The following is a 13,320-nucleotide window of genomic DNA, read 5'->3' as shown; positions in this document are numbered from 1 at the left end:
TGGATTGTATGGGCATTTCATTTAGATAGAACTAGATGATACCCGCGACTTCGTAAGTGTGGATTTAGGTTTTTAAAAATCCCGAGGGAGCTCATTGATTTTCCAGGATAAAAAGTAGACTATGTCACTCTCCAGGTCTTAAAGTATAGGTACACTAGCAGAATACGAAAAATAGGTAGGTACGCTACAGTAAATGCAGGTATCATGGTCAAACCATAACTGGCTCACAGAGCACGGGTCTCTTCTCAGTATTAGAACTTAAAAGAGTTTGGCCATAGTCCACTGCGCTGGCCAAGTGCGGATTTACGGACTTCACACACCTTTGAGAACATTATGGAGAACTCTCAGGCATACAGGTTTCCTCGCGATGTTTTCCTTCACCGTTAAAGCGAGTGATATTTAATTTCTTAAAACGCACATGATTCCGAGAAGTTACAGCTGTGTGGGGATCGAACCCCCGACCTCCCGAATAGGAGGCGGACATCGTAACCACTAGGCTATATCACGGCTTTAATATGGGTTAAGATATATAGGTTGACTAAGTACAATGACTATGTTTTTAGCTGGCATTCCACACAGGTAATACGATATTCTAGGGCAATCATGTAACCGTTGTTAATACGAACGTGACATGATATGTATCAGGAAGAATTCAATCCCTTTAATAGAAGCCATAGAAGAAAAATGTCCTCATGAACCTCGTTGAGTTCAGAAAATAACATCTATTTTCAAGCCCTGATATATTTTGAAATATGATAAGTGCCATTACTGATACTAAACCGGAATTCATATTCAAGATCTCTAGCTTCTTTAGAGGACGATTCAAACGACACGTGACATATTCAACCCTTATACAATGCATTAAGGTTGTGTATGACATGTCGTCTCAATGTCCTCCGAAGAAGCCTCTAGATTTTGACTATGAACTCCAGGACGTAAAGTTTACAGGTCGACATGGCATTCAGGGTGAGGACACCTCGCACACCCGCATAGCCCTCATGCAAACCCGATGACGTCCAGGTGTGGGGGTGTACTCCCGCCTCATACCCCATGGCCATCTCGACCTGTCGCGTACTATAGCAATAATCCGGTATTTGACAAATAGTCAAATCAGTAACTTTTTATCAAACTTCAACACGCACGCTTAGGATGCGGGATTCTATGAAATACCGGTATGTCTAGTCACAATCTTAATTGACGTCCTTTTTTAGGGTTCCATACCTCAAAAGGAAAAACGGAACCCTTATAGGATCACTTTGTTGTCTGTCTGTCTGTCTGTCTGTCTGTCTGTCAAGAAACCTACAGGGTACTTCCCGTTGACCTAGAATCATGAAATTTGGCAAGTGGGTAGATCTTATAGCTGACATTTGGGGAAAAATCTAAAAACCGCGAATTTAGGGTTAGATCACACAAAAAAAATTAAATTGTGATCATGAACTAACAATTAGTATTTTCAACTTTCCAAGTGAGTGACTATATCAAGTGGGGTATCATATGAAAGGTCTTCACCTGTACATTCTAAAACTGATTTTTATTTATTTTTACGCATCATAGTTTTTTAATTATCGTGCAAAATGTCGAAAAAATACGACTGAATTACGGAACCCTCGTTGCGCGAGCCTGACTCGCACTTGGCCGGTTTTTTTACTTTAATCGATAATTTAAAATGGTTATCACTTATCACACATAAAACTAATAAAGGACGTGGATCTTACGTATTTTTGAAGACTCTCTATATAATAATCACTGAGAAATAATTTCATGGTCGAATACCGTATTGTCTCCGATGATTTTCAGAAGTTTAATATGTCATTCTCCTTTTAGGGTGTTGGATACAATTTCGACTTCAAGTTGGCGTACAAGTTTCTAAGACGGAGTGAGGCACGACTGCGGTATGGCAATGCGACGCTCGGGGCGTGGAGAGGGGAGCGTGTTACCGGCACATATTGTGACCGCATTCTGAGCGACTGTGATCTACGTGCATGTCGAATACAGTCCCCTAACTTCCCCGGTGTATATCCCCGTAATGCTACGTGCACGTACCGAATCGAACATACTAAGGTAAGAATCACATCGTCAGATCCGAGTGGAATTTGAAATGAAAGTAGCACACTTTATTTTCTACGAAGTACCTACTAAGTATACAAACTATGCAACTTTGGATATTTATCTCAGAACTCGAAATCATCATAATTATCATCCTCATTAACCTATCGCCAGGTCCACTACTGAACATGTCTTCCTCTCAGAACGAGAAGGGCTTTAGTCCATAGCACACCACGCTGGCCAAGTGCAGATTGGCAGACTTCACACACCTATGAGAACAATATGAAGGACTCTCAGGCATGCAGGTTTCCTCACGATGATAATTTTCAATCAAATTTCAACAATAATCAATTATTTTCCTCATTTCTTAAAACGCACACATTAAGTCCGAAAAATAGGTACCTATCTACGTGCCAGGAATCGAATCGGTACAGTGTTCAATCACACAAAGATAATTCCAAAAAACATTATATTCTCTAGCACCCAGAGCGACATAAAAGTGAAAATACTTTGACATGAGATTTTTTAACATCTTTGCTAGTTGTTATCTCCCAAAGCCACCATGATCCAAACTTCAAGTCGCGGATCGTTCCTCCCTCGGAGACAATACGCAGAGAAACTTTCAGCTTTTATAAAATAACGAAGGTCTGGCACTCGCGGGCTCTCTATATAAGCATAACTTAAAAAAAGGTTTTTATAAATTACCAAATCGGCTTTTACATTTCTCTAAAAGCATTCTAGAATCAGCATAGAAATTAAAAGCCGGGCTTGGCTTGAACGAAATTACATAACCCTATACATCTGGGTTAAGGGTGTCGCGAATTTACATTAAAACGAGCGTTTCACACATCGCGTAGGTCCATGTGGCTCATGCGGCTGTTTGTATTAATATTTAATTTAAAATTTACACCAGACTCCGCCACAGGCCTATATAGCTATATACACATACAATATACATACATTTTACATTACATATAAATGGCGTTTCAACCCTGCGAGCATTGAATAAACAATCGTATGGCACAAAACATAAAGTATGATTTCCTGTTGACGTGGGAAATAACGAAAACCACTTTTTCAGATCCCGGCAGATAAGCACGTATTGTTAGCGGTTAGACAAACGAACAGCCATAAAATACATATCAAAGATCAGATTGTGAAGTATGATAGAAGTCAAAGGGTTCTCAAGTAAGTACTTATCAACTTTTACCATAAACTCCCGAGGAAAATTTGTAAGAAAACAATTCTTTCTAATAGAATTCATAAAAGTTTTACAATAAATCTTAACATTGGTCAACTTTTTTACAACTTGGTTTCTAGGGTCATACTGATTTTGATAGCTTCATAGAACATGACTTTTTAAGAATAGACCTAGTAGAACTAATTTAGTTCAATGACACTGGTATTTTGGTCAAAGATGTCGAACTATAATATACTAAATGCTGAATTCACCAACTTGAGGAATAAATTGGGCGTAATGAGAGTTTTTGTATTGAAAACCTGCCAAAATATAAAATTTACGCTTGGATAAGACTTATTTTTTGTTGGTGAAACCGGTCCTAAGTCTTTGGGACTTAGTGTAATTTTTCATGTATAATTCGAAAATATCGTGGCATATGCCGGTCTATCTAATCGCAGTGACCATTAACATATCTTTGTATAGTTCTTGCATTTCACGAAGGCCACTGACTCATGCTTGTGTTTAAGTCGTATCGGTATACGTAAGGTACACTAAATGTGTGCGTTTGACAGCGCTTGCTCGCGACTGATAGGGCCGACATGCACGCACACTTACGCAATGACCATGTAAACGACGTTACCACAAGTAAAGTTCACTAGCCTTCGTGAATTGCAAGAACTTGTAAGAAGTTGTAAGCTTTAGCTTACAACTAAAATATGTACGTATTAACTGACTATAGGAATATTAACTTTAGACGGTAAGTATAATAAAGTTTGTGTTTCAGGATATGGGATCAATGCAATGTGGTGCAAGACTATTTAACAGTATGGGATGGTCTAACTCGAGACTCTCCTGTACTTGTACGGTTGTGTGGAGGAGATGCTGTGCCAGACATAGTCAGCAGAGGTCCTAATATGCTGCTAGAATTCCATACGTCACCATACGACAATCCTTTTCATCCAGTGCCCATAAGTTACTTGCCTGGTTTCGAACTTGAAGTTGAGGTAAGAAAAATATCATCTTCATCATCATCATGATCAACCCATCGCCGGCTCATTACAAAGAACGGATCTCCTCTCACAGTGAGAAGGGTTTTGACCATAGTCTACCAGGCTGGCCAAGTGCAGATTGGCAGACTTCACACACATTTGAAAACATTATGGATATCTCTCAGGCATACAGGTTTCCTCACGATGTTTTTCTTCACCGTCAAAGCAATTAATAAGTATATTTTATTACTTAAAACGAACAATTTCTATCAACAACGGCTATCATTCCTAGAAAGAAAATATATCAGAAATAAATAAAATCTGCTAAAAATAGGTCTCCTCTCTAACATAGAAGACAGATTTCTCTATCATCACCGTATTGTATTTTCCTTACCTTACCAACGATCACCCAAAATCAGCTTCAAATAATGTCACACGTTGGAGCAAACAATTCTTTTCATAACAAATCGCCCCGTGTTTGTATTACCAATATTATTCCTGGCAGGTGCTGTACGTGGACAAAGATTCCCATTCGTACGTGAGCTCAGACGGGCGGTGTCGGTTTGTTTTGCGCTCCTCAGACAAGACAAGTGGCGTGTTGAGAAATCCGCGCCATTCCCTGCCACCGAACACCTCTTGTGTTTATTACTTTCAAGTAAGTGGACCTTTCATTCCTTCATTTTCATCGATGTATGAGTACCTTATGGACTATACGATGCCCGCAATTTCGTCCACAGGCATTTAGATTTTTAAAAATCCCGTGGGAACAGGGGCCCTACCGCGGTTGTTTGACAGCTACAATGTCACGATCGCAATCATCTCTGATTGGTTAATGCTCACTCACTATTGGCTACAATGCATTCTTGCAACAAGAATTGCACAAATTCAGCCAATCAGAACAATTGAGATTGTAATAATGATTGATGCAGGTTTTAGACAATCGCCCTACTGTTTGATTTTCCAGGTCTTCAACTAATAGCCCTGCAAAAAATCACGTCGAACCGTTTTTCCATTGCCACGTGATTGAAGGACAAACCAGCAAACAAACACACTTTCGCATTTATGATATGGTGATATCTATAATAATATTAGCTTATGCTCGCGACTTCGTCCGCGTGGACTACACAATTTTTAACCCCCTTAGGGGTTGAATTTTCAAAAATCCTTTCTTAGCGGACGTCATAATATCTATCTGCATGCCAAATTTCAGCCCGATCCGTCCAGTAGTTTGAGCTGTGCGTTGATAGATCAGTCAGTTAGTCAATCCCTTTATATATTTAGATTAAGATTATAATGAAACAGCGCGAATTTTGTGAGTATGTGTGAATGTGTTTTTTAGCGCAAATAACGAACTTCGCACAAAACCCGGGCAACGGTTTTCAACTCTTTCCAAATATTATAAGAAACCTTATCTCAATATATAAAAGGCGACTGACTGACTGACTGACTGACTGACTGAATGACTGACTGATCTATCAACGCACAGCTCAAACTATTAGACGGATCGGGCTGAAATTTGGCATGCAGATAGCTATTATGACGTAGACATCCGCTAAGAAAGGATTTTGAAAATTTATTATTTTTATTATATTTATTATATTTTATTATATTATATTTATTATATTTGTTATTATTATTTATTTTATTATTATCATATATTATCTGCTCTCACGCCCGTGTACAAGATAAATATATATAACACCCAAAAGAAATATAATATACTTACATTACATAAAAATAAATAAACCTACATAAACATTACATACATACATATTTGTACCGGGCGGAGGATTACACCCCGGCAGGGGAGACCAAACGGCCGGGGGTCAGGGCGACAGGTGAAGAAATCGGCGGACTATCCTAGCCGAGTCCAGCAAGACCGCTTTTTGCATCCTGGCTGCGAGCGAACTGCCACGGAACCCCAGTCGCCTCAGATGGTGAGCAAGGCTGACTGGGATCAACCCATTCGCAGATATGACGATTGGGATTATTTTTATTATTATTATTATTATATTTATTATTATTATATTATTATATTTATTTTTATTATTATTATTACATTTATTATTATTATATTTATTATTATATTGGCTTGAAATAGGGGTTTTGAAATTTGTGTAGTCCACGCGGATGAAGTCGCGGGCATAAGCTAGTTTGAAATAAATAGGTTTTTTTAATTTATTTGTGGAGCGCATAGTACGGCTATAAAACCTAAGGTGGCGCGAGGGGAGTCAAAACCGCAAGAGAATTATTCAGTAGGTGCTGAAAAATGCGTGTGATGTGTTTTGAACGCGCCGTAGTAATGCGTGAGCAGAGTTCACATAATCACTGACGTCATCAACATTTCCTCAAATCGGCCAATACCGAAGACTCTTGATACTGACGTCACAGGCATTTTTAGTTCTGAAAAATGCATTGCGTGCGCTTTTCGCAACTCTTGCGCCTCTTGCTTATCGAGCCGGAATACACGATCGTTGATCACATTCAAACTGAACCCCACTAGTAGTGGTAGCTACACTTTGTTAAAGTCTATTGCTTGATAAATGGTTTTCTTTTTCGCAGGGACGTCCAAACGAAATAGTATGGGTGTCGTTTGTCAAGTATCACGCCGCTGGGACCGAGCCGGCGGGGTTCGACCAGCAAAAGGATTGCTCTTCACAACTCACTATTTGGGATGGCGCGGCACCAGACGCTGATCTGGATAGAAAGGTATTTTCGATGCTATCAAAACCCACAGACGGAACGAAGTTACGGTGAAATCGTTTTTTGATATGACGATTGAACTTGTTACAATGAAAATAGGCGTGATCTGGTGATTTTTGACGCGACGGACGCGCGTATCGCTAAAGGCTAGAAAATACTAATTATTTGTTCATGAACACAATTTATTTTTTTATTTTTGTAAAGTAACCAATTCACGGTTTTCGGGGTTTTCCCTTTAAGTGCCAAATTTCATGATTCTAGCTCAACGGGAATTACCCTATAGCACAGTTTAACGAAATTATAGGTTTCTCAACAGACACGACAGACAGACAACGGTAATAAGGGTTCCTTTTTTCCTTTTGAGGTACGGAACCCTAAAAAAGAACGCTAGTATAGTATAGTCACACGCAGTGGCGTGCACAGGAGTTCAAGCCAGGGTATGCATTTAGGTATGAATTTATTTTACGGCAGGTTAAAATGAAAAATAAGCATTGATTTATTACAATGAGGGTAAGCAGTGCGTTTATGCCTCTATGAGCTGCACGCCACTGGTCACACGAGTACCTAAGGATAGTATCAAGTATGCTATTACCTATGTCTATTACTTACTTATACTGTGGAATAGCAAAGTACTGCATAAACACGTACAGACGCGTACAGGGGCTCTGGGTTGTCAAGGTCAATATTTATGCATTACTAATTTAAAAAAAAATGAAAATGCATTTAATTTAATTTATTTATTTTGTAGAGACATACATATATCTACGTACTGTACGCGGCCGAAAGTAATGTACATCGACCTTTAGAAGCAGATAGTTGATTTGTAGATCGTTGTCCCTGAATATGAACTTCAAACCCAACCTGATGTTTGAGTACACGATTGCGGGTTAAAGCATAACTCTAACTGCCTCATCAGTTTCTTATTAATTGGTACAAAGCAATAAAAAGCATAATCTCAAGTCCCATTAGTAAGGTCGTTATTAGTTTTCAAAGCACCGTTACCAAAGTTAAATGTAGTATACCCGTTTTAACTGCACGAAGTAAAGTTTAAAATAATGAAATGTGGAATAACTTAGCTCGCGAAACTTTGCTAGTGGAAGACTAATGCGATGATACAAACACAGAACGATATAAAATCGGACGTCTTTGCCTGTATTCGTGCCATTTCACTTTGCCAACTACCGCTACCTCCCACTTGACGTCGGGAGCCAAACATTAATTTTCTTTAATGTGTTTGAGCACTCTTACCGACTCATAGGTACTAAGCATATGAGTGGCAATCTGAAGAGATGCGCGTTCCGGGCGTTTTATTCAGTAAAATGTATAATACTAAAATTGACAAACATTTAATTTTTCTTTTAATAAGCTTATCAAACTTAGACGGAATTTTTTATCACAACTGGCTTCGAAATTACTGCAAAGTTCCTAACTGCAGTATTTTTAATCTCATCATAATAATTAGTATGCATGTTGATATAGCACTCATTATTCCTTTTCGCGTCAAATAAATACAACATCCGGGAACCGCACTAACCTCTACTATTACAAGTACGCTATCCCTGCGATCGCCGATCTGCTTTTAGAGCAATTAGATTTACGCCATTTTACGGCAGTGAGTGACAGATGATTTAAAGACACTTGTCAACATAGTGTCAATACGAAGACCATATTATAGGAAAATCAATACAGTGGTATCACTAGCAAAGTAACGAATTAGTGAAAATAAGACCCCATTATCTTGCCCCCTTGATCAACACGAAGAATATTTGACACAAAATGACAATTTTAATTCCCGGTACGCTCAATGGAAAGCTTTGAATCGGCACAAAAAATAACTGTCATTTTATATGGCACACCTCTTCCAGCGTACTTGTATATGTCCATTACAGTGAGTAACCCCGTCTCGATCGCTTGCTCCTGCAGTGCGGTGTTTCGTTCATTCATTCGGCATTCCACAGTTTGCATTAAGAATGAATGAACGCCACGCTGAAGTTATTTTTTGTTGGCACTTTAATCAGAAAAGTTTTCTCGCTAGATAGTTCGAGTAAATAGTGCACCTGGCTGGAGCAAATCACTTCCTGCTCGTAGATTGTGTACTTCGGAAGTAGGTCACGCTTTATTCTTCAGTGGAAACATTATTGCAACTGTGTTTTAATATGGCGAACTGCTGCTACAAACGAGCAAGTGCTTTATCGTTTTTATTGGACGGAAGAAATGTTATTTTCATTGCGTTTATAAAAATCAAATAGAATAATATTATGGTGATTCAGTTTCGCAAAAGTTACCAGCAACACTACGAACCACCTTTACTTTTAAATAAAACAAAGTGGTGATAGCTAGTGGTTCACACGTCGGCCTCCTATTTGGGAGGTTCGATCCCGGGTACGCACCTTTAACTTTTCGGAGTTAAGTAAGCACTTCACTCGGTAACGGCACGGTAAAACGGTTTCGCCAATTCATTTTTAGGGTTCCGTACCTCAAAAGGAAAAATTACCCTTGTAGGGTCACTTCTTTGTCTGTCTGTCTGTTTCTCTGTTGGTCTGATTGTCTTTCTGTTTGTCTGTCTGTTTGTCTGTCTGTCTGTCTGTCTGTCTGTCCGTCGGTCGTGTCTATCAAGAGAACCTATAGGGAACTTACCGTTGACCTATGATCATGAAATTTGGCAAGTGGGTAGGTCTTATAGCAAAGGGAAAAATCCGAAAACCGTGAATTTGTGGTTACAACACAAAAAAAATTGTGTTCATGAACAACTAATATGTATTTTAAATTTCCAAAGTAAGATAATTATACCAAGTGGGGTATGAAAGGACTTTGCCTGAACATTCCAAAATCGTGCAAAATGTTGAAAAAAATCCCGAGTACGGAACCCTCGGTGCGGGAGTCGTACTCGCACTTGGCCGGTTTTTATTTGTTAAAGTAATTATGCTTTTATCAATATTATCACTTTTGTCTTTAGTTGGAGATGAGTGACAAGAAGTCTCTTCTTGGCTCTTTCTGTCGAGAAGAATCTCCTCGACTCTGTGACCATGCGCTTCTATCGAACGCCACACGAGCAACTCGGCCTTGTGCACCGAGTGAGAGTTACATCACTACTGGACCAGCCCTCACTATATTACAGGTAAATAAACGAACTTAACTTATACCTATCTTTCTTTAGGCCTCCTCCACGGGTGCGAGAATCGCAACGAGTCCGACCTACTATCGTCGGCGATAGATCTCAGTCCAAGTCTTTAGTGGGAAATTATTGATAATATTTGACGACCTCCCTGGCGCACTGGTAAGCGCTGTTGTCTTAATAGTGGGAGGTTTAGAAATTTCTGGTCTTGTCTGGTGGGAGGCTTCGGCCGTGGCTAGGTACGCCGTGCCGCGATTTAGTCTTCCGGTATGATGCCGTGTAGAAACAAACGGGGTGTGGGTTTAATAAAAAACTGCCATACCCCTTCCAGGTTAGCCCGCTTCCATCTAAGACTGCATCATCACTTACCAGCAGGTGGGATTGCAGTCAAGGGCTACCTTGTATCTGAATAAATAAATAATTAAAGTAAAGAAATGTATTTGAAACGCGTAAATATGTGACTAACCCTATCTGCAAAATCCTTAAGTTCACTCTATACCTAATATTGTCATGGAATTTCGCAAAGTTACGATATCTGCCTCTATCAATCAACCACATACGTCTCATTCGATGCGTCGAAATTGAGACATGGTGTAGAGTAGGTATCATTTGTCTACGTATCCGTTAGAGAAGCAAGATGCAATTTCAGCACTTTGTATCAATCATGTATACGTCGAACGGCAAACTGTGCCCCGCCACAATTAATGTTCGTTCAACGGATCACTAACAGATGCTCACTCGAAAGATGACGTTGGATTTAATGTCTAAACCTAATTTTGTGAATTTATATTTTACTAGCTTATACTCGCAACTTCGTCAGCCTGGACTACACAAATTTCAAATCCCTATTTCAACCCCTTAGGGGTTGAATTTTCAAAAATCCTTTCTAAGCGGATGCCTACGTCATAATAGCTATCTGCATGCCAAATTTCAGCCCGATCCGTCCAGTAGTTTGAGCGGATATCTACTCATGTGGTTTGAGCTGTGCGTTGATAGACCAGTCAGTCACCTTTTCCTTTCTTATCACGCACGCTATCATAATGTCAATATAAAGAGAGCCAGCGCGTGTCAGACCTTCGTTATTTTATAAAAGCTGAAAGTTTATCTGCGTTAAAGTCTAAAGTTTAAGGGTATCTGGCAGGGGGTTGCCACGACACTAAGTGTATGGATATACCTAACGTGATTTCTAAAACTATTCCGAAGAAAATATAAAAAATTAGATTTTAGGTATACCTACTTTGAGGTAAGATTTTTTTACACAATTATTACCTGTTATCTCCCAAAGCCACTATGATCCAAACCAACATCCATACAAACGCTCCTCTCAGTGTTGGGGAGACGCAGAAAAAACTTTCAGCTTTTATAAAATAACGAATGTCTGGCACACGCTAGCTCTTAGTCCAGTAGTTCTATGACAGCGCGCGGGAATTGCTATTTTGGTGGGGTGGAAAAATATTATCCTAGATCTGCTGGGTACGTAGATAACGACTCAAAGGAATAAAGACGTTCCGGGGAAGATGCTTATTGCATATCGGCGACAAGCATCTTCCCCGGAAGTAGGAGTAGCGCCGAATGATCGGCATAGCAGGCTAACATGCGATACCAAATAAGAAGACTATAATATAATACAACAACAACAACCTGTTTTCTAAATGTTTGTTCAATAAGATCCAGTCACTTAAAATCTGCCTTGTTAGATCAGTCAATGAGGCAGCCTTTTGTTTAATATTTTTGTGATAAAAACAACGAGAGAGAAAAAAGGATGAAATTTTTGAAAGATTTTAAAGGATTTTTAAAAGACAAATTGACGCAGACGAAGTCTCGGATGGCATCTTGTATTACTTAGTTTAAAATGTCAAAATACGTAGGCACTGTAGGTAAAAAGAGTTCATCCCAACATCAAGAAAAGAATTGAAAATAGGCTTGCTGCTCAAACACGATGTGGCAAAGGATTTTGCTTTTGTGCAGGTCTTTCGGGGTCTTTTCATTACATCGCAAACATTGTGCCTCCATTTCGGTTCGCTCAGCTATGCATGGAGCGGGACGGCGTAGCTTGCAGTTGCATGAAAAATATAACGCACATACACTAGCCATGGATGTAGCGTGGATGTCATTAGTTTCGGCGTAGTTGGAATGTATGATGCTATTTTTATGTCAATAGTTGTACCCTCTGCAATTTGGAATACGTTATTGAGGTTGTTAACGCACAATTAATTTCTCTCTGCACTATGGTGTTTTTTATTATTCACTAGTTTATGCCCGCGACTTCGTCCGCGAGGACTACACAAATTTCAAATACCTATTTTGCTCCTTTAGGGTTTCAATTTTCAAAAACCCTTTCTTAGCTGATGTTTATATCATAATAGCTATATGTATGCTAAATTTCAGCCCGATCCGTCCTATAGTTTTTTCTTTTACATGTTTAGATTCTGCATAATCTGTCGATTCCTTTAATCATGAGTGATGAATCAATGGAGCTGAGAATCATCCCGATATTTGTCATGCAAATATCAGATATCGCATCGGCAGACTATTAATTGTCAGTAACAGCAATACCTATCGTCTAACGATATTAACTGGCATGACACAATTGTCTTTCTCATTTTAGTGAATAATATCATTTCATGGAATTCTCTTAGTTAAATTTCTAAATTTGCTGATCCATAATACCCGGCCCCCGCAGATCCACGCACGAGACAAGCCACAAATCGTTCCCGACGCTGACATATTCCCAGCTTTTGTCGATTACGTGAGAGGAATATTATACGAGATTCGATACCGTTAAATTTGCTGTAATGTTGCGCAATCGTATCCAATTTTCTATTATAATTTCCTTTGTAGTTTTTACAAAACAATGATATCTTTGTTCGGGTTTGGATTTGTTTTTGTTGATATATGACCTCAATTCCACCTACGCTGCTATTGATTGTGTATCTACGAGTATATGTAAATATGTGCCCAGTAAATAAGTATTTCACATTAGACAATATCCAAATTATGACAATACCCAAATGGAACGCGGGTGATGACTAGGCAGTCGTCACCTGTATCCCATAAATTGGGCGATAATATATCGATAATATTCCGTGACCGGCACAGCACGTTGTTAAATAATCGTTTAGGTGCAATGGACAATTTTGGAATGGGTAAATATTTCAAGGTTGCATCACCAACATGCTAATGTTAATACCTTGATAGTGCTCGGAGTGGCGATAGATGTGAAAACTATTGTTAAACTGTTGCTTCTTTCTTGAAAAGTCCCAGAAAAAATCTTCTTTTCGGGGTCA

At 39.1% G+C, this 13,320-nt stretch overlaps 1 protein-coding gene across 1 annotated transcript in view; it reads left to right on the top strand.

Moving 5' to 3' along the window:
- The window catches only part of LOC117988689 (uncharacterized), a 35,699-nt gene that overhangs the window by 16,814 nt on the left and 5,565 nt on the right, over positions 1-13,320 (top strand). The window contains exons 4-9 of the mRNA XM_034975856.2: positions 1,825-2,061; positions 3,128-3,234; positions 4,011-4,230; positions 4,721-4,870; positions 6,778-6,924; positions 9,875-10,036. Of these exons, the coding sequence (XP_034831747.2) occupies positions 1,825-2,061; positions 3,128-3,234; positions 4,011-4,230; positions 4,721-4,870; positions 6,778-6,924; positions 9,875-10,036 (1,023 nt within the window). The remainder of the gene's footprint in view (positions 1-1,824; positions 2,062-3,127; positions 3,235-4,010; positions 4,231-4,720; positions 4,871-6,777; positions 6,925-9,874; positions 10,037-13,320) is intronic.

The sequence above is a fragment of the Maniola hyperantus genome, chromosome 15 (genome assembly GCF_902806685.2).
Source record: "Maniola hyperantus chromosome 15, iAphHyp1.2, whole genome shotgun sequence".
In the NCBI taxonomy this organism is placed as follows: domain Eukaryota; kingdom Metazoa; phylum Arthropoda; class Insecta; order Lepidoptera; family Nymphalidae; genus Maniola; species Maniola hyperantus.
Note: the sequence above shows the minus strand (reverse complement) of the source record. Positions and strands in the feature narration are given on the sequence as shown.